Source organism: Tiliqua scincoides, chromosome 2 (assembly GCF_035046505.1).
Source record: "Tiliqua scincoides isolate rTilSci1 chromosome 2, rTilSci1.hap2, whole genome shotgun sequence".
NCBI lineage: Eukaryota > Metazoa > Chordata > Lepidosauria > Squamata > Scincidae > Tiliqua > Tiliqua scincoides.
Genome location: NC_089822.1, coordinates 215955860 through 215977376, shown reverse-complemented (window position 1 = coordinate 215977376; position 21517 = coordinate 215955860). Strand labels below are relative to the sequence as shown.

Genomic DNA, 21517 nt, shown 5'->3' with positions numbered 1-21517 from the left:
TATTTCTGGCCACTTCCTGTTTAATGATGTCACTTCCAGCCCTCAGGAATATGATGGGAAGTTATAGCCAACAACCACGGGGGTCAAGGGAGCCACTGGCAGGAAAAGTTTGAGTACCACTATAAAAAAAAAATTCATGGATTGAAAAACAGTGGAAAAATATATTTAAAGATCGACTTCTAAGTTTCTTGCCCCTCCATTGCACCTAATGGAATAAGGTCTTGCCTCAACACCCACAGGGTTTGATTTGGGAGCTCCCTAAATGATACCATAAAATGTGTTAAATAAAAGCAGTTTAAAAAAATAAAAAAGTGTGTCGCTTTACAACTGTGGTTTAATAACAGCTTTTCTTACTGTTGTAGAGGGGTAGGGCCCATCCTATCCAATCTTCCAGTGCTGGTGCAGTTGTGCCAGTGGGGTGTGCTCTGCATCCTGTGGTGGAGGGGCTGGCACTTGAGCCACTTCAAGGTATGGGAACATGTGTACCCTTACCATGGGGCTGCATTGTGGTTATACCGGAGCTGGAAAGGTGGATAGGATTGGGCCTGCAGTCAGCAATTAGAAATATAAAGGACCCCCTGTCTTTGCCTGGCTCAATTGAAGAATGGAATGATTGCTTGCATGACTGTCTCTCTACAACAGTAAGAAAAGCAGTTTTTTAAAACTATGATTTTAAAGGGATGCATTTTTTTCCCTTCTCCAGGGGCAGCACATTCCTTCTCATTTGCAGTGGCCATTCGTGTTGAGTCAAATCTGTGTATAAAAAATCAGTGCATAACAAGGTTTGACCTGTATTTCAGATTTGTGGGATTATTCTAACCTAGGATTTAAGTCCAGAAACTTTCCCCTGTTTCTGTCATTACTCTGCTGAAAATATGTTTGCTCCCATCTGTTCTGCTCAACATGGATTCTAATTCTTTGACACAAACATGGTCTTCTCACCTGAATAAATATGTCAAATTGTTGGATTACGACTGGCCATAAAAACCTATGAACATATACGTTCTATAAATATAATTCTCATTAGATTTGAAAGAGCTTTGTTTTCTCTGCACCAGAGATGGTGAGACGGTTTTCTTTTAACCACACTGGACTGTTATCTGCAAGATGTATGTAAGGAATGCGGATGGCAGAGTAGTAATGATGTGGTGGAAGTGAGGAGAATAATATGTTGTGGACATCTAGTGAACTAGAGAGAAATTGCAAAATGGACTCTGTTCCAGAAATGTGGATACAGAAAATCTTGATTAATATGGAGAGATTGCTTGTTATGGAGCGACAACAGCTGAATTGGTCCTTACTGATTCAAGCCAGTCTGGAGACTCTTTCCCAACAGACAGATGTCTGTAAGGAACAATTGGAAGATGTGAAGAAACAAGCATCAGATAAACAAGGGAGTGAAAAAGTGGACAAGGAGGAAAATCAACAGGATGATCAACAGGACGAAGAAGAGGTGCTGATGGAGATCAAGAAAGATAAGATGGACAGAGTAACAGGAGTGCACAAATCACAAAATTTGTTGGAACAAGAAGGGGAAAATATATCCCAGTTAACTGAAGAATGAACACACCCTATATAATAAAGTGTGGATCTATCAGACTCTGTTATGGAGATAAATTATTAAAGATATTACAGGAGAAAAAATGGAAAGTAAGAAAGAAAAAGAATCCTGAGGGGTCATCTGAGGGTTAAAGAAAATTGGAGGATTTATTTAGCTAATAACAATGGTCCAAATTTATTTGAAGGGGGAAAAAAAGAATACATATGAAATTAATAAATATGAATTAGAATGTATTAAAAATATGGCTGGAAATGTAAACGTGTGGAAGAATTGTTTTATATGTGGTTATTATGTCAAAGAATAAAAAAGTATAATTAGATTGGAGAATTAGTTTGGCGTTGATATAGCTGAGGTGATAATTTTGGTAATTAGATTATTTTGTTTTAATATTAATGAGCAATTGAAGTTAGTTTACGTTTGGTAGAAAGTGAATATTTAGAAAATATAGTATAGGGCATAAGGGAAAATGTATTGTATATTATATAAATAAATGAACAAATCAATAAGAGGTAGAAATAGATGAGTAAGTAGATTAGGAGATATAGTATGATTAATTAGTAATGGTGTATGGTATTTAGCACTCCTAAATGTATGTTATATGTTTGTATGTTTGTGTGTGTTAATAAAAATAAAACATAAACAAAAAAAAACCTACGGACATCTACATTCTGCTCTTTTTCGTTCATAATATGATGACCTGCTACCATTTGTAGCATGCGCTAAGATTTGTAGAACTCATTGGCTACTTTGTAAGCTTTTTAACATACCCCCTACATAAAAATGGAGAAGAACATTTTGGTGCACGGAATGAGAATATATCAACTTTATTAAGATGACAAGTGTAATATACCAATTATTATGACAAGTGCTTTTGAAAAGAAAATCCAATATTGAATGCTTTAAGCACATTCTGGCTTCTCATTACTCAACAAAATCTGGCTGCCACAGTGTGTTGTACAGAATCAAGTATCTTCTGGGATCATAGGCAAAAAGGCTGTTATACTGACACATCCACAAATGACTGCAACATTCATATACATGTATGTCTTGGAACATATATAGGGAGAGCTTGTGTTACGCTGTTTGACACAAGGGCAGTTCCATTGGCTTCTTAATATGCTTCCCATAAATGCATAATTTTGTAATGCTAGAAAAATAATGATGATATTCAATCATGTTTTATTTATCTTTTTGTTTTACTGCAGCCCAAACCCTAACCAACTTTCCAGCACTGGCATAGCTGTGCCAATGGAATGTGTGCTGCATCCTGCAGTTGGGTGGCACGCAGGGAGGCCTCCTCAAAGTAAGGGAATGTTTGTTCCCTTATCTCGTAGCTACATTGCGCTTATGTCAGTGATGGAAAGTGGGTTAGGATTGTGCCCTACATGTATTATAAGCTGCTCTGATATTTAAAATTTAAAAGAATGGTATGAATTTTAAAAAGAAAGAAAACAAATTCAAAACATTCACTGTAAGAACGTTGGTGAATGTTCTTGCTGCATTGGTGTTGAGGGGGAGAGGATTGGGCTGTTTTTTCTAGGGAGAAAATTAGAGAGAGAAACTTTCCTCCTATTTAAAAAAAAAGCAGGCATCATGGCAAATCATGGTTTTTTGCACTAACTATAGTGCAACAAGCAAATCATAGTTTGAAATTACTTATCTGCTTTTATTTAATGTGTGCTCTTAGCAGTGGCTATTTATATAGCTGATGCAAATCTGGGAAGCCAGTGTTGGGCTGCCAGATCCAGGGATTAGGATGCAGTGTGCACCACTGCTGCAGATCTCACACCTTTTCTGGGCCTGGACCTTTTCTACCGTCGTTCCACCCTCTCCCTGCCCACAAATGCTCCTTTCCTGCCTGCAAAATACCCTCCACCACCATCTTCCACTCTTTGCACCGCCTGGCCTGGCGCAAACATCCCTGTGCCAGCTAGTGCAGGGTTGGATCTGCCACTGCCAAACCAGCACGGCTCTCTGCCCCGTCCAGCCATTGAATAGGCACAGTCATGCCTTATGGCACATTTGTGACACTCTGAGATGGTGCAGGGATGGCTGTGCTGGCTCAAGCTAAGGCTTGAATTGAACCATAAGATAATGAATGACTTTGAATTGAAAGTGCTAGTTTTGACATGTAAAGCCCTACGTGGCTCGGGTCCAGGGTATTTGAGGGACTGCCTGCTTCCATGCAATCCGACCCATCCTCTCAGGTCATCAGAGGGGGCCCTTCTGAATGTGCCATCATCAGTGGAGGTGAAGGGGATGGCGGCAAGAAAGACGGCCTTCTCGGTGGTGGCTTCCCGTTTGTGGAACTCCCTTCCCCTAGAGCTGAGAACAGCTCCCTCTCTAGAGTCCTTTCGACGGGGGCTTAAGACTTTTTTATTTACACAAACCTTTTAATGCTGACACAAGGGGGCCTGTCCTTTTCTTCTTTTTGGGGGGGGGGCGGAACCAATTGTTTTGTTTGTGTTTATTGTTTTTAAATGTTTGATTTTTATACTTATATAAAAATCTTATATACTTATATTTTATCTTATACTTATATTTTTCATGGTTTTCATATTTTGTTAGCTGCCTTGCATGCTCCTTTCTGGAGTGGAAAGGCGGGATATAAATTCTACAAACAAATAAATAAATAATGAACAGTAATGCTCCACTTTCACTGAATATTTGCTTTATTGCATGTATTTACAGGATAGCATTAGTTTTATCTGTACATCAATTGTTACAAGATTAATTTTTATTTTTACAAAATGAGGTGCTCTCTCTCATCCCACAGCTTCTGTCATGATTTAATTACTGCAGGATTTGCAGTGAAAAACATCAGCACTCATTGTTCTTATTATGCAACTTGTAAGAATTTTTTTTTTTTAAAGAATGTCTGGTGAACACATTCCATGATGGATGCCTTCCAGATGTCAAATATAAAAATAACTTTCTTCTTGCTCTCCACTTTACTATTGTAGCCTGCTGATATTTCAGAAAATTATTTCATCTTGTATGACATTTAGAGTACTTTTGATTTAATGAAATTTGTGAAGACTACTTTGTGGTAGAAATGCAGTATGCCTTCTTTTGTGGTTCTGGGCTGGGTCAGTCTTATATGCTGGGACATTCATGGTAACCAGGCAGAGTCACATGCAGAAGAAACGCCAAGGGCAGGGGCCACCTTATGCCCCACAGACCTTCCTTATCTGGTTAGAAGTTGGCAACATCTCAGCTTGGTTCCTGCCAAGTTCTTCACACCCGTTTTTTTTTCTTTCTCTTTCCCTCCCTCCCTGCTAAGATGGAAGCATCTTAGTTAAGGAAACGGGAAAACGCTATCCAAAACTCTCTGTGCAAATCCTGTGCCAGAAGGAGAACTGCGTCAATGCGTTGGCCCGTTCCTTTCGCATCAGCCTCCCACCTCTCTTCTTCAGTAGGGAAGGCTAGAAGCATAGAGCTCACATGAAAGCAGCAACAATAGTGTGGCTTGAAGGTGCCTGCAATGCTGCTTGCCTGTTTCTTCAGCCTCTTAAGAGCAACCGCCATTGAGTACTTCCACAGTTTCAGGGGTGAGTCCATTTATTCCCCACCTCCTGCAAAAAAAGGAGAGAAGACATGTCTTCCAGAGAAGATACTGCTTTGTTTTTTTTCTTTTCACCTGCAATCAGTAACATTAAGGAAGCGGATAAGGTTCACTTCTTCCCAACGGAAAGAAAAGTGGGCTTTCCCTCTACTTCTGCCCTGCATCCCTGAGGCACAGGTCGCCCAAGAGCCAAGGCCTTTCCCAACCTGGTGATTGTTTCAGAAGACAAGACCAATGTTGGGTTCAGCAGTTGGTATCCAAAGAGGTTCAGGGTCCCCTCTCCTTGCTCCAGATTCTCTGCAGGGAACTTTGGTGTGCCCAGCACAGGCAAACACGAGGCCAAGAAACAAAGTAAGTGTATTTCCTGCTCCTCCTATCAGAGGAGCTGACAAGGGGCAAAGGTTGGCAGATGTTGACTCTGAAACCCCCTCACAGGTTCTGATCAGCACCAAAGAGACTTTCCAATCCATGGTGCCAATTTCAGCCTGACTGTGTGTTTTACCTCAGGACCCTGAGTACCAGGCCCAGTAACCTCATCCTCCTAGGCTTCTGGGTCTGGATTCTTTTAGATCCAACTGATTCTCAGGGTGCTACTTCCCCAGAGGACAATAAGCTGTTGAATGAGAACTTGGCAGAGGACCAGGACCAAGCCCACTATATTCCTCCTGAGGTCTTCCTTATAATCACCCAAAGGAGAAGAAGGGGGTTCTGGCTCCAAGCCAAAATGTTTCAAGGTAGCTTTCCTTCATGATGTGACAAACCTTTGGCTGTGCTTTGTCCAGGATTCTTTGTTAAGATTGTCAGTGCAGAGTTATCTTTGTCAGACCTGGGGAAGAGGCTCATTCCAAAAGCATCTTCAATGAAGGCTCTGCAGCTTCAATCACTGGGGCACCTGCAGTATGGTTTGCTGATCCAAGTACCACCTTGAAAGTTGATCACGATGAATACTTCTAGATGAGAGGTATTCTTCCAGGAGTCTGTAGCCAAGGGATGTGGTTTCCCATAGAGCCATGGGATAGCTTTGCATTTCTGTAGTTGAGAGTGAGGCCCTCAAGCTGTCTGGAACCACATGCAGTTTTGATATGTACTAGTCCGCATAGAGAACATGTCTTCAAAGGATATGTGAATTGCTAAGGAGGGAAAAAGTCCCTGCCTCTTTGCAGGAAAGTGAACAGGTGACTGGCCTGGGTAAATGCTTGCCTAGCTGGAAACTCACTTCTGTCCACAGCAGAGCAGTTACAGGAGGCTCAAACAATTATGGAATGGCTCAGCTGGCAGACCCTGGACCAGTCAGTGAGCCTAGAACTGTTTTATCTGGTCTGCTGCCATTTTGGGGTGATTCAAATGGACTTCTTTGCCTCTATGGGGAACCACCAGATTGAATTTTTTTTTCTTGAGGTTCAGAATACTCCAGACTTGTGGAGTGGGTGCACTGACACAGTTGCGGTCATGAGGAATACTATACACCTTTCTTCTCATCCACCTGATCCTGGCAGTCCTGCAAAGATCACACAGCAAGAGTACAGGTGCTTTTCATTGCTCCCCATTGACCCCAGAGGCCATGCTTCATAAAGCTAGTTGAGATGTCCACTTGGTGTTCATGGCACCTGACTCCCTGGATGGATCTTGTCATTCAGGGTCCAATTTGTCACCTTCAGCCAGGAATCCTAAACCTGGCTATGTGGAAGTTAAGCAGAAGCAACTATGCAACCTCCACTTGCTGTCATAAGGGCAGAGACTGTGGGATGTTGAGGCCAGGAAGGGGGTGTTAGCAGCAGCACAGGCCAATATCATGTCCCTCTTCCTGGCTGCAATCCACCTACCTGGGTCCACTTGAGCCAGCAAAATCACTGGTGCAGATCAGATCAGACCCATCAAAGCAGCACATGCTTACCTCCAAGCAAGGGAACAAATGTTCCCTTACCTGGAGGAGACCTCTGTTACTGTCCCCCCTGCAGGATACAGCGCATGCTCCAGAGACATGGCAATATCAGCAGGGTGTGATTTGAATAGGATTGGGCTATAAGTGACCCCCAGCTTTTTCTGTACAGGAAAATATGTTTTCTCCTGTAAGATGAATAACAATTTAGATCAGACAATGACATGCATACCTTATCCCAGGTTGCCTCAATCACTGCTTCTCTATCCCTTTGGCTGTTTTAAACTTTAAAATAAAAAGAAATATATTGATTGTGGATCATTCTCATCACATTTAAGTTTGTGTACTGAGGATGCCAGCAGAGACTTTACTTCTCCAGAAGCATTGTACTAGCTTTGCTACCTAATTTGATACAAGTGTATGAATATTTGTGGAATGTCCCAGTGATAGTCCATGAAGATATAATATATTCAGTCAATCTGCAAATGGAAACAGGTTTTTATGCCTGCATTGGCCTATTTGCCAGCACAAAATGCTGCTTCAGGAAAGAACGTTGCTTCTGGTTAACTTATTAATGATATATTATAGTTGTGCATTTAGCCAGATTTTAATTAAGCTGTCTCCTGGGAAAGTCTCTGGCTGAATTCTTAAAAGCAAAGCAATAGGTACAACGCAAAGAACATCAAGTATGCTGAAGTCTCAGTTGAACACAAGCACAGAACTCAATGAAGTCCTTTTGATCTCATTGTGATTTTTGGCATCCTTATCTGATTTCTAAATGCCCGAAGTTAGAGAATATGCTTCAGATTATTATCACTGTAATAAGTGATTTGTCAGGATCATGTTGTGGAGTGAAGCCGCACAAAATTAAACTTTTAAATTTTCAATTAAACTTTTTTTTTTTTAAATAATTTTTCAATTAAACATTTTCAAGATATTTCTGGTATGAAGCTTTTGTGAATATTGATTTTAGCCAGTAGAAAATCATTTGTTTCAAAGAAGTGGCACTTTATACACTAGACTAGAGTATCAACCCCTTTGCACACCTATTAGGAAGTGTTACAGAAAACAGTGAATGACTTCTGATCTTTCTGTTTAGGACTGGGCTGAGAGTTTCCTCAAGTGGAAGAGCAATCAGAATGTCTTCTGGCCATTTCACACCATGCAGGTTACTCATTTGTATGAGAACTCCGGATGAGTTGGTCTGATAAATATATTTGCTCCCTCTAAAAATCAGAATACAGTCGTGCACCTGCATCTGTGGATATGGAAACTGTGAACATGGGGAACACCTGTTTTAATGGCCCCCTGCGTGCCCATTAACATTGTTTAAGCAGCTTACGTGGCGAAGCTTTCTTGCATTAAAAAAAAAGTCACTATAAGTGTTTAAGCTTATAGTGTGATGTGAACAGGTTGCCTGCAAGAACAGGCTGCCTGCCTTGTTTATGCAAGAAAACTTCATCAGGTAGGCTGCTTGATGTTAGTGAGCATGCATAGGGAGGGGTGCATCTGTGGATCCATGAATAATTGAAATCACAGTTACTGGATCTGCGGATATGGGACTGTCATGAATATGTACATGTTAGGCCTAGGTTGGCAGTAGAAGCCTGAACCACACTAAGACAATGTAACTGAAAAGTTGCTAGCAGTTCCTAGTTGCAAGAATGTGAGTAAATAAACAAAAAGATTGTTGTCTCTCCTTTGCTGGCCAGAAAGGATAGACAACAAGAATTACAACCCATTGGAATGTTTAATACTTTAGTAGACAGAGAGGCGCCTGATCAAGCGTGTTGGAATGCAGCTATGGATCTCCAGTTGGGAGGGGTATGAACTAGGAGGGCTAGCAACCAGGTCAACTTTAAGAAGGTTCTGTCCTCAGAAGTTTCTGATTGGACAATCTAAATAAGTATGAAGTTACCTCAGCGCTATTAGCATAAGAAGTATAATAATGAGTGCCCCAAAGGGGTGTGTGTGTTCCTTCTTGGACAGAGTTTTTGGGTGCAACATCCTGCACGCTGTGAGCTCCATTGTCCAATATGGGCACCTGGCCTCATAGGTAGCCCTGGAGCTAAAAGATCTACAAGAGTAACTAACCCAGGTGAGAGATAGGGATTAATAGAGATAGCCAGTTAGCTATCAGGAGTCCGGAGCCAGAGTCCCTGAGGCAGTTCATGGCTGAACACAGTCATTTTCTGGCAACTCCTGCGATGCCGCTGGAACCAACCGTATTGACCTCTGCCTTTCCATTGGACCATTTCAGTCACATGGAGGGGGCGATTTGCTGCATGGGAAACAGTCTATCCTCCATATCTACTTTGCGCATTAGAGAGGACACTGTTCCAGAACCACTATTCAGAGCGCAACACCATAGTCTTCCGAGACTGAAGGATGCCAACAACAACAGTTAGCTTTATTATTTTATTGCTGATATGTTTCCTAGATGTTTATGCCTCTAGCCTTTGCTGCCTTACTGTAACCTTATGTAACCTTATGTACTTAATAAACTAAAATCTCGTTTACTAAGTTATTTCATTGTCTGTTGGGGACAAAGGTTCAGAATCCTGCCTAGCCGTTCAGCCAGCTACCAAGTGCTCATTGAGGTCTAGTAACTTGAGGACTGAAGCTTTAATTAGAGAAAGTGCTCAGTGCCTGCAAGGGATAGAATTAAGCCTAGAGGGTCTCAGTGTCCCTGGACTGAGGCACTGGCACATACAGCGTGGTGGCAGTACTACTAGACAGGGGGGCCTTGAGGGCTTTAGGGTTCAAGAACCAAGAACTCTGAGCACCCCAAACCCCCCTAAGTTTGCGACAGGGACCCCGCTAGTATAACCTGTACTTTTTCTTTTCTTTTTTTTAAAGATAGGACATGGTTCAAACATCACACAGAGCCAGAATTGAATCCTTATTTGTTGTGATGTCTCTTGGTTTTGGGCTTGTTAGCTCTCTTTCTTCTTGGCAATCAAGAGGAAGAATGATACAACTAGAAGTAGAACTAGAATCATTCAACTCAACAAGCTAGGATCTTTATGACATCTGAACTGGGCTTATTATAACAAAAGTTTTCAACTAAACCAGAATATGAAGCTGGGAGAGAGTCATTTCTCCCTTGGAATGATTGCATCTGGTTCATGACAGAGACTGGCATCCCAATCCTATCCAGAGCTTAAGGTAATGGATCTCACAACCTGCTACCATAAGCCGCAGACCGGCTGCACAAAAGCTGTGCTGCCATAATGTGCTTTGGGGCTGCTGACACAACACAGGCCCTGTTTATGTTGCAGTGGCTCCCACATGCCCCACCAGAGCAGGTAGATCAGCAAAAGGGATGGTTTGGGGGAGGATCATGGGTGATCCAGGATAGGGAGTGGGGGAAGATTTTGGTGGCAACAGCAAACCCTGAGATTTTATTCCCCTTTCTCCACCCTTTTCTTCCTTCTGAGTCTCCTTGGCTGGCACAGGTCAGAGAAGACCCATTGGAGACCAGGAGGCCTGTGAAGAGGTAAGAAAAAGTTACCTCTTTTGGGCCATCAGGTTCCCACCTGCAATAACATGCATCACAGCGGCATCAGCTGTGCTATGTGCTAAGAGCTAGTGGAGGACAGGATTTGGCCTTAAGAGAGCTTGCACAAAACTACCTCAGACCTGGCTCTGCTTGACCTCTGAACCAGACCCTAGTTTTCATGACTTTATTGTACCACCTGCAATAAAGAAATCAGTCTGTCATGGTACTTATGGTTGAGCACTAATAGGCGTTGTTTGTCAGGGACTACAGATCAGGGTGAGCAGTGTGCAGGTGTATTGCTGGTACAAAAGCAAATACAATACTGTTTTCTCTCCCATGAAATGTCCCTGATGAGATATGCTGTGGCACTTCATTTAACTGATGTTATTCTTGTCCATACTTATTGAAACCAATGGAATTTATGTCCATTGCATTTATTAAATAAACGGAATAGCGATGTTTTTCTTTGACATTTCTAACAACCCAATCCTGTGTTGCCCAGAGTGTGGGGCTGCCACTGCACTGAAAATCCTGAGCATAACCGGGCAGCTGCCGGTGGCACTTTAGGGGAAGGATGCTTCAGATTATTATGCTTCCTTATTATTATTGTTCAGATGCTTCCTCCTTAGGGGAAGAATATGCTTCAGATTATTATTCTCTGGGGGAAGGGGACGTGTCCCCTCCCCCCAGGTGAGGCAAGTAGCCCGGCAATGGGGCTATTTGATTCTGTGGCAGATCTGGAGCTGCCGCAGAGTCAAAGAGTTCCATGTCATGCCACATGGCCCGACACGAAGCTCAGGAACAGGTGGAGCAGAGCTCCACCAGTCCCGCCCTCCTCTCTCTCTGTTCCCTCCCCCTGAACGCCTCCTCTGTGCCCTCTCCCCACTTCCACCCGCCCCAGAACGCCTCCTCCCTGCCTTCTCCCCACTTCCCCCCACCCCAGAACACCTCCTCCCCACTTCCCCCTCTGCCCCCACTTACCTCTCTGCTACCAGGCAAGTTCACACTGGGCTAACTCCAGCACTGGGCCAGTGCTAAGCCCCGCAAACATGCTTTTCGGCACGTTTGTGACAGTGTGCGCTGGTAGTAAGCTGGCGTGCAGAGCTCAGGATTGGGCTCTAAATTTGGATATTGTGAGCAAAATAAGAACACTCTCCTACCTGTTGCACACATGAATACTTTCATATATTGATCTGTAACGCACAGCCAAATAGTGATTGTGGATAAGTGAAATCCTGAGCAAATATCACCAGCTATCCATAATGAATTTACTGAGCACCACCCAGCAAATACTGTAAGCTAGCTAGGACGACGATTATCAGTCGTCTTAAAAAAAAGAAAGAAATGTTTCACAATCTTCCCCCATACCCTGACATGCCACACTTCTGAGAGGTCTGACTTTCCCAAGATGTTCTAAATGATTAGATCAGTTTTGTGCTCGCACTTCTCTTTATTTGGCCTCTTCCTTCCTTCCTTCCTTCCTTCCTTCCTTCCTTCCTTCCTTCCTTCCTTCCTTCCTTCCAGTATCTTGATATGCAACAACTGTGTAGTGGTATGTAGTGGGACCTTGTGCTTTGATATGACAATTTGTCTGGTGTATATTTCAACCAACAGTAATAAAGAATGTCTAAAAATCAAATATGGACATATACCTCTGTTATCTTATGAGAATGGCTGACTCTCTGTATATGGTTCAAAGCTTACGGAGTCAATACAGTTCAAACTGATTTCATTTTGTGTTTTGAATCAGCCCTTGAGATGTGACATATTCCTAATGTTCTACACTGCAAACTGAAGTGCTCCCCTCACAATGGAGATTAAATCTGTACTTTGGCAAATCAAAAATCTATCCAGAGTTTGCATATGGCTTTATTAAAACTCAGTAATTAATTATATGGCTGGTTACCCTTAATGTTCTCAAATGAACATAGGTCAGTATGCTATGTATAGATCACAGTGTTAATGTCTAATATTAGATGAGAAAACTCTTGTTAGAGTTCTTATACGTTGCAAAAAAAAATCTTGTCTGCCTGATTTAAAATGATTACTGTGCTTCCTACAAGATTATTGTCAAGTCCATTGATATGCAAAATCAATGGCAAATCTTTTTTCAATTATACATAATCAGACCTTAGCACTTACTTAGTGTTATCCATTTCTCTCTCTTGTAGTGAAAAAGAAAAGAAATTGGCACAAACATGACACTGGTCAAACTACGGAAGTCAAGCCTGTGCAGAATGGGAGTCAGGTCTTTATAAAGGAACTCAGAAGTCGAACATTCCCCAGGTAGGTTGGTTGATGATGATTGTTCTGCTGTCGTTGGATTGTAGACTGAATGTGAAATGTTTGACTACTAGACAGTGAGGTTGTACCAGAAACTTTGTCTATAAATTTATAAAGCCAGTAATTCCACAGAGCCTAAAAGCTCTCTGCGTGATTTCCTGCACAGTTTTGGTCTCCCCTTCAAGGACATGCAGGTGTGCCCCCTTATCCCTGGGATTCCGTTCAGGAAATGCCCCCCCCCCCCGCAGATAGCTGAAACCGCAGATACATACAAACACCCATTTCTGTTAGAATAGAGCACAACTCCCCTCCCCTCAGAGGAGCTTCTGAACTCAGCAGAGACCACAGACAAATGTCAACTTATACAGTTGTCAGGGAGAGAATCATGGACATTGAATGTCAAGAGCTAATGAGTTTGGCCAACACCTCCTGTTCCCCATTGCACTTTCATGTACCTGTCCAGTTAGGCAGGATGCCATTTTATTTATCCCAGCTGTATAATCCGCAGTTAAGAAGAGCCTTCATGTTGGCAAGATATAATGCCCTTCCTTCAGCCCTTCTATGGGGCCGGTTTAAAGGCATACCTCTTTCAACAAGGCTGTGTCCTTGTGATCTGAACCATGTGGAATCAGTTGAACATATCCTTTTTGTTCTGTCCCTTGCATAAGAACCAGCGTCAGAAACATCTTATGCCCATCCTAGCGCGCTTCCGGGGATGGGCAGAGGCCGATGTGCTACAAGCACTTTTGTCAGAAGAGAAGGGAGAAACTCTTATCAACATCTCTTGTTTTGTCGCCACAGTCATAAGTACGCGGGAAATGAGACTGGAAGCTTAGCCCTGTATGAGATCAGCTAATGGGGGCACTATTGTCTATTGGATTTTTCTTGTGTGTAACATGCATTTATGGATTGTGGAGCCATCTTCTGATCTTATATAAATTTTGAATTTTATTCGTATATTGTTTTGATGTATATGTATATGCCAATAAAGGTTACAACAACAGCAAATGTCCACAGCCTCTGCCAGACTCAGATGGAGCTTGTGAAACCAGAAGTTGTTTTATTTGAACTCCCGAGTTCAGTCTGAGCCCAGCAGAGGCTGCAGATGGATGAACTCAGAGGAACCTCTGAAGGCGAGGGGAGCAGAGGAGGGGGGAACATGGGGGGAGGGGTTGCAAACCCAATCCATGGATAACTGAATCTGCAGATATGAGGGCTCCCCTGTACACAAGAACTTAACCAAAGTTTTCATTCTGCTGGTTGAGTTTGGGGCTGTTCATTCATGTTTGTCTGATTTGTATTCTCAATGGCTTAAAAGTACTCAGGTAGATTCACAAGGGTTAGTGGAAAGAGAAGACTGTGCAAAAAGTGTGTTACATGACTTGTTTCCATGCTAGGACTCTTTTATACGAATGAGGCATTACTTTTCTACAGTTACTTGGAAGTGAAATTAAAATGTGGCTTATTTACTGTCTTAATATCCGTCCATCTGTCCATTCATTCAATTTCTCCTTTCACTATTTAGTCCCAAGGTGGCTAACAAAGAATATAAAAACAGTTCACAATAAAGCAGTGTCAATTATTTAAAATAAGCAATAGCAATACAGTGCTCCAGCAGCAGGTACAGGCAGGCAATTTTCAGACAGCTCCACTTCACAACTCAAAAGCTTGGTAGAATAGATACAGCTGGAGCATATTTTTCAAAAAGAAAGAGAAGGGGGTTTCTTGCACTTGGTGAGGCAGGGAGTTCCACATCCAGCGACTGTCAGGGGAAATACCGCCTCATGGGCCCACCAGTCAAAACTCATTCAGTGATGGTATATGGACCAGAGCCTTCCCTGAAGACGTTAATGAATTGGTAGATTAATACATTAGAAGGCAGTGCATCAAAGGCCCAAACCTCATTGGGGTTTAAGGGTAACAATCAGCACCTTGAATTTGAACCTGGAAAATGGTGGGACGCCAGGGTTGTTTCTGCAGAATGGCAGTAGCCTCCTCTCCCATGTGGCTCTCAGCAGCAGTTTGGCATCAACATTTTGTACCAGTTCCAGGTTCTAGGTTGTGAAGTTGCAGCTCCACAAAGAGCATGTTGCCATAGTCTGATTGAGATGTGACCAAAGCATGGGTAGCTATGGCTAGATCTGCTTTTTTTGAGATAGGTTCATAACTGGTGCATCACACAAAAGTGGGCAAAAGCCCTCCTGGTCTGACTGCCATCTGCCCCTCTGGATACAGGGCCAGATCCAGGAGCACTCTCAAGTTGCGCAGCTGCTTTTTCACAGCATGTGCTGTGCCATCAAGAACAGGCTGTTCTCTCATCCCATGATCAGCTCCCCATCAGTACCTCTGGATTAAAGTTTCAATTAGTTAGTCTGCCTCCAGTTTATCACTGCCACCCTGTTCAGAACATCCACCAACACCCTAGGTTCAGATGACATAGTGAGAGGTAGAGCAGTCTGGTGATACATTAGACTGAGACCTCTGACTTCCTTCACCAGTGGCCTCACACAGATGGCAAATATTTTTTGAACCTGACTTTCCGTCCACTTTGACCTCAGCAAAGGCATTGGTGCACATGCAAAAGGAATGTGAGGAAGTATTCTCAATGGAAATGCACAAATAGCATGAGGTTTCTGTTGAAAATAGGCAATATGTGTGTCATTTTTTTTAATGGTCCAGCAGCTTTAGACAGTAGTCTAAAGTCTTTAGTCTCCTCGAAATAAGATGTAGTTCAGAAGAAGCACAGAAGAGGGCAGCCATGCATTATTATCCTGAAAAGTGTGGTGTTATTATAGATGCCTTTATTCAGGGTTCTCGTACTCTTTCAAAAAAACATTCCAGACTCTTTTTCCCGAGTGTGTTGGCATCTCACACATGCAAGAGCAAACTCTTAAAAACTACGAGTTTTTAGTTTGCTCATGCGTGTGCAGTATCCCAACACACTTATCTGGGAGTTTCATTAAATTCAGCAGGATTTACTTCTGAGCAGACACGCATAGGATTGCACTGTAAATAACATACCTACTTAAAGAAACTCTTGAGTCTTATTCTGTACTGTATTTTTACTATGTTTCGATACCAAACTGTTTGGATGCCACAGATGCTGTTCTTATGCATAGATGACAAGAATTGTGTTTGACTCATCTATGGCCACAGATTGCAACAGTGGGGTTTTTTTTACACATCATTTCAAGTCAATTCGAGACATATGGCTTGCAGTAGCTTGTATATACAGATATGGGTTAGCACATCTCAAGGTCACTTGACACTCTTTACAGGTTTATGGCAAAGGGCATGTTCAGATATCAGCAAGTGCCTGTTCTTTAAAGAACTATCATTTACAAAAAGTATAATGTTTTCTTATTACGTGATGGTTATTTTCACAGGACCCTCAGAGTTAATAATTGTATGCAACCATTTAGTATCTGTCATTTTAAAATTTGAATTTTTCAAGAATAGTGTTCGGTGTACATTTACTACAATTAGAAAGACAAAATTCATGTGGAAATGTACTACTTATTCAACGTTTCATTACTCATTAAACAAAAACAAAATGTTTGTGCATAGTGTCATTTGATGCATTTATATATCAAGCATGACTTTTTCCTTTAAAATTCATATGCATGGTGGGGGAGGGAAGACTGGTGCTTTTTCTCTTACTATTTGTCAGTATTTTGCAGGCAAAAGTCATGGTTCACAAATACAGTGGCACTCATTGATGAAACTATGTATATATTTTGCATGCAGGATGGGTTTATGAACAATGTACCCTGTGTAGTGTACATTTATATATAGTAATTAGGCCGTAAATAAAGCAAAGAATTATAAATTGGTGATGTCTTAATATGGAGAGCAAGATAGTGATCTGTGTGCTGATTCATGGGTTACAAAGCAAAAGAAAATAATTTAATTAATTAATTAACAGTATTTATATACCGCTTTTCAACTGAACATTCACAAAGCGGTTTACAGAGAAAAATCAAATAACTAAATGGCTCCCTGTCCCAAAAGGGCTCACAATCTAAAAAGATGCCAAGGTATACCAGCAGACAGCCACTAGAACAGACAGTGCTGGGGTGAGGTGAGCCAGTTACTCTCCCCCTGCTAAAAAAAGGAGCACCCACTTGAAAAAGTGCCTCTTACCCAATTAGCAGGGGTTAATACTGTCTGTGAAACTATTATGTAATTAGAACGCAAAATATCTTTGAATTTTTAGTGCTGAAGATGTGGTGATAAAAGTGACTGGAAGCCAACTCACCATTGAGTACTTGGAAGAAAATGGATTCACAGAACCTATCCTCGTTCCCAAAAAGGATGGCTTGGGTTTATCTGTACCTGCTCCAACGTTTTATGTTAGTGATGTGGAAAACTACGTTGGTAAGTATTTATTGGTGTGAGTGCAATGAATTTACTTATTGCAGTGTTTTTATAAGCAAAGCACAGGGGAGTTATGCAAACACCACTGAAGGGAAACTCAAAAAGCAATTCATATAATCTTTGCCACCATATGACTTGGATGACCAGTCCATTGCCTCTCCCTTGTAGTCCTTTCTGACTCTCAGTTAGGGAACCTGCATCATGTCTTCTCAGTCATATGCACATATAAGTCCAAACTGCAAAATCTTCAGTCTATCATTGCTTCTAACCTGCAATCATTGTCTTCCACGTATCATTTATGTGTCTTCTCAAACAACACATGATGGCTACAGGCTCATTTGCTCAAACCTAGGTCTGCCCTAGACATATATAAAGAGGGAGAAGAAGTCCAGTGCTTTGGGCAAAGGAGGTGCAATTCCCCCCCGCCCCCTCCTCCTGATATCATTTTTCCCCAACTCATCTCAAATTCCCAGAAGTGAACCTGGCCCGAAGAAAAGCTAGAGGGGCATAAGGAGTGACTGAGATGAGAGTTTAACACACCCCATCCTTTTGCTCCAAAAATGGGACCCCTGCCATTTTATACACAGAACAGACCCAGATTTAAACAAACAGATTTGCAATCATCACATGTTGTTTGAGATTGTTGTACAACATGTTGTACATGTTGTTGTACAAGCCATGATGTGTGTACAAGCCATGATGTGTATGCGCAACCTCCTGATTTTAGAAATGGGCTATGTCAGAATGCCAGATGCAAGGGAGGGCGCCAGGATGAGGTCTCTTGTTATCTGGTGTGCTCCCTGGGGCATGTGGTGGGCCGCTGTGAGATACAGGAAGCTGGACTAGATGGGACTATGGCCTGATCCAGTGGGGCTGTTCTTATGTTCTTATGAGATTCAGGCTGCAATCTTACCCACTCTTTCCTGAGAGTAAGACCTGTTGAGCACAATTTGACTTACTTCTGAGTAGACATGACTAGGATTGCACCCATTTGCTTACTTTCCTCTGCATCTTTGATGTGCTCCTAATTTCCTTGCTTCTCCTCTTTCCCCTGATCCTTCTACTTGTGACTTGAAGTGAGTTCCCACAGTTTTAAAACCAGCATGACAGGGATACATTCTCCCTATCACAGTGTTGCAGCACAGAGAGAAACTGCAGCTGCTGCATGTTCCCCTGAGAGGTACTGTTACAAGAATGAGGAGGGTTCCCAAGGGGCCAAATTGTCTTTCTATTCTTTCTTTACTTCTGCTGCTTGGTCTGTCAGTGTGACCACTTCCTCCTGCTATATGATTCCTTGTCTGCTTCCAAGACTCATTCTGATTGTTCTCCAATGCCATCGGTTAGAGGTTGATGCCTCTCCTAAAATACAAATGTTATTGATGTTCGTGTTCTCTTTGGATTTTTTCTGTTCCTAGTGTCCTATTGTTGCCTTACCCAGTGTTACAAGTTTTGTGCTATGAGTTACATGAACATCAGTGAATTGAAATAGCATTGATCATTTTACAGCTGATCCCAGTCTCTACAACAATCTTATAGCAGTTCCCAACCGCTCCACTTTTTGTGGGAATGCATTTTTCCTTGTCCATCTGCTACCCTTAGCAGATTTTATTTCATGACCCAAGTGCTCTTTAACATCTGCTGGCTCCTTCTCTGCATTAAAGCTGAAATAATCCCATCCTTCCCAGGAAGTGACTGATCGAGAAGCAGAGAGAAGAAAACTGACTGACACATAGCATAGCCCAGGGCTTTTCAAACTGGGGCGTCGCGACGCCCCAGCCTGCGGGCCCTGGCCCCTGCCCCCTTAAGGGGTGGAGGCAGGGAGGAGGCAGTGGTCCGATCCCCAGGATCATGCCGCTCAGGGGGGCTGCAGGGGCTTGGGAACACGTACCCAAGCCCCTGCAGCCTCCCAGGTGTGTGGGGAGCCCGGTGCAACCTGCAGCAGGGCTCCCCACAGCAGTGAAAGTGGATGTGGAGCAATTGCACTCCACTTCCGCTTAGCCGGGCTCCCAAGCCCATGTACCCAAGTCCCTGCAGCCCCCCTGAGCGGCGCGATCCTGGGGATTGCGCCGCTGCCTTCCCCCGCCCCTGCTGCCTCCCCCCTCCTGCCCACGTAAGAACTTAGTGGCTCTCAAACTCTCAGAGAGTTTGAGAACCACTGGCATAGCCCAATGGACCTATACCCTGACTATTCCTCTACTCATAGTGTGTTATAGTCGAGAGGGCTTTTCATCTGGTATTCTGGGGGACGTTTCTAAGAGAGATTATACCATATTCACATATTTTCATTGTAAAACCTTTCCATAAAACTCAAAAGGTATAGTTAAAGAGAGCAAAATAAGATATGATTTGAGAAAATTAAAGTGACAGACAGGGTATTCTGAGGCTAACATTTTATACTGGAACCTTTCCCAGAGCATACTTAGCCATCTGTCCCAAGCTCCTCTTGTCCTGTGTGCCTTCTGCATTTAAACATCATTAGACTCTCCTGAACAATTTTGTCCTGAGCTCAAATGTCATTGTATTTAATTGAAGAGAATGGAACAAATTTATCTTAGAAAGTCTATTTGGAATATATTTGAAAATTATGTTCTATAAGCTTATTTTTTTCCCCTGTTTGAGTGCTTTGCAAGCAGAGAATATGATTTTAAAAGTTCTGTAAATGGAACATGGGATTTGAAAGAGAGAGAAAAGAGTGCATATGCAAATCTAGCTGTATAACTAAATGGAGGGAAAACATACAAAATAAGTACCTTGCTTAAAAGAAGAATTAGGCAATTCTTTTTTTTTTCTCCTCTGAATGCTCGTTAACAACTGGATTTGTTCCTCCTCTAATTCTGTTGGCTTTGAGTTAGGATGATTCTACCAGATTAGCTCTGAAGAGTTAGATGAGGGTTTGTTTATTCATAAGCTTTCATCTTGGAGACTGTCTCCAGTTGTGCAGTCCACAGTTTGAGGTGCTTCAGTCTGCACTATACCTCACCAAATACCACAGAAAGACAGTTACAAATTCTTCTTACCCCTTTGTATGAGGAGGGGAGGATTTCACATGATATTATTATCCATCTATTGCCCATTTGTATTTTCTCCCTGCTTAAAAAAGGAATTAGCATAGAGAATCTGACTTTTTTTGTTTTACAGAAGTCAAAATGGCCACTGTTTATTTCAACACTTGGAGAGTGGGGTGTAAATAATACTGTCTTTTTAAAACAACAAAACCTTTGTGGTTTTATATAAACAGGCACACATATAAAGTGGGAATGCTTTGATTTCAAAAACTTTTTAAAGTACTTCTTCATTAGTTATGTCTTGGACAGCCCAGTTCTGAGCTGCCCCGGGCTGCAGTGGTGCCGAAATGGCTACCACTGCATCGCATGAGGCTGGGAAGTGGTTTGGGTCTAATCTGGGTAATACTCCCTTAGCCAATGTAATCCCAAGGTGGCCCCGATGTGTTGCTTTGGATCTGCGCCCTTTATTGAGTAGGTGCAGATTGGAGGAGACCTGTCTGGGTCTCCTGGGCCAGGAGGGGGGTTAGGATATGGCAGCAGGGTCTGCCACCATCTCCACACCCTCCCACCCTGCTCCCTTCCCTACCATGCCTCCCCCCCACCCTGGAAAACCTCCCCTCCACCCCAACTACCATTCCACCGTCTGGCGCTCGCCCGGAGCTGTAGGAAGCAGCCATCGCTCCTTTGCCCGGTGCTGGCTCAGCGTTGACTCGTGCTGAGTCAGAGCCTGTGCCAGCCCAGTGGTAAGTGTTGCAGGCATGCCTAAGGGACCAATGGAGCCCCTCGTGTCCGTTGCCATGTGCTGGGTGCCACTACTCTCTGGCAGTCGACCAGAAGCATGTGGCAACACACACCATCAGAAAGGCATTCATGATGCCATAAAGTACTTTCCACTGCTAGAACACCCATCCATTGGCTTGGGCTGCTTGAAATGTCTAACACTTTGGCCAGGTTGCGAAGAGTTCTTTTAGGACTTGAGTATTCCCTGTAGGGTTTTCGACTTCCTTTTCCAAATAGGTGACTTCTGTGCTGTCACCATCAGTTCTTGAAAGTCCTTTCCATTTCAGATAAGTTTCTTATGTTATGGGGATAAGAACTAGTATCTGAAGAACAAAAACCTGCAGGCAGTTTGGTCAGGTGGAACTCCTTGAATCATTGTTTGAATACCATGGCATTGAAGCTAGATAGCCTTGCAATGTATCTAGTAATGGTCCTGTAATGGTCCAGCTTTTTTGCCCCAAATATTACATTTATTATTTATTTATTTATAGAATTTATATCCCGCCTTTCTATCCCACAAAGGGCACTCAAGGCGGCTTACAAATGAAACAATACTAAAAACACT

The 21517-nt window shown here is 42.6% G+C and overlaps 1 protein-coding gene across 1 annotated transcript in view; it reads left to right on the top strand.

Moving 5' to 3' along the window:
* The window catches only part of PHF2 (PHD finger protein 2), a 144276-nt gene that overhangs the window by 73108 nt on the left and 49651 nt on the right, over positions 1 to 21517 (top strand). Inside the window, exons 3-4 of the mRNA XM_066614139.1 lie at positions 12679 to 12793; positions 17007 to 17167. Coding sequence (XP_066470236.1) covers positions 12679 to 12793; positions 17007 to 17167 — 276 coding nt within the window. The remainder of the gene's footprint in view (positions 1 to 12678; positions 12794 to 17006; positions 17168 to 21517) is intronic.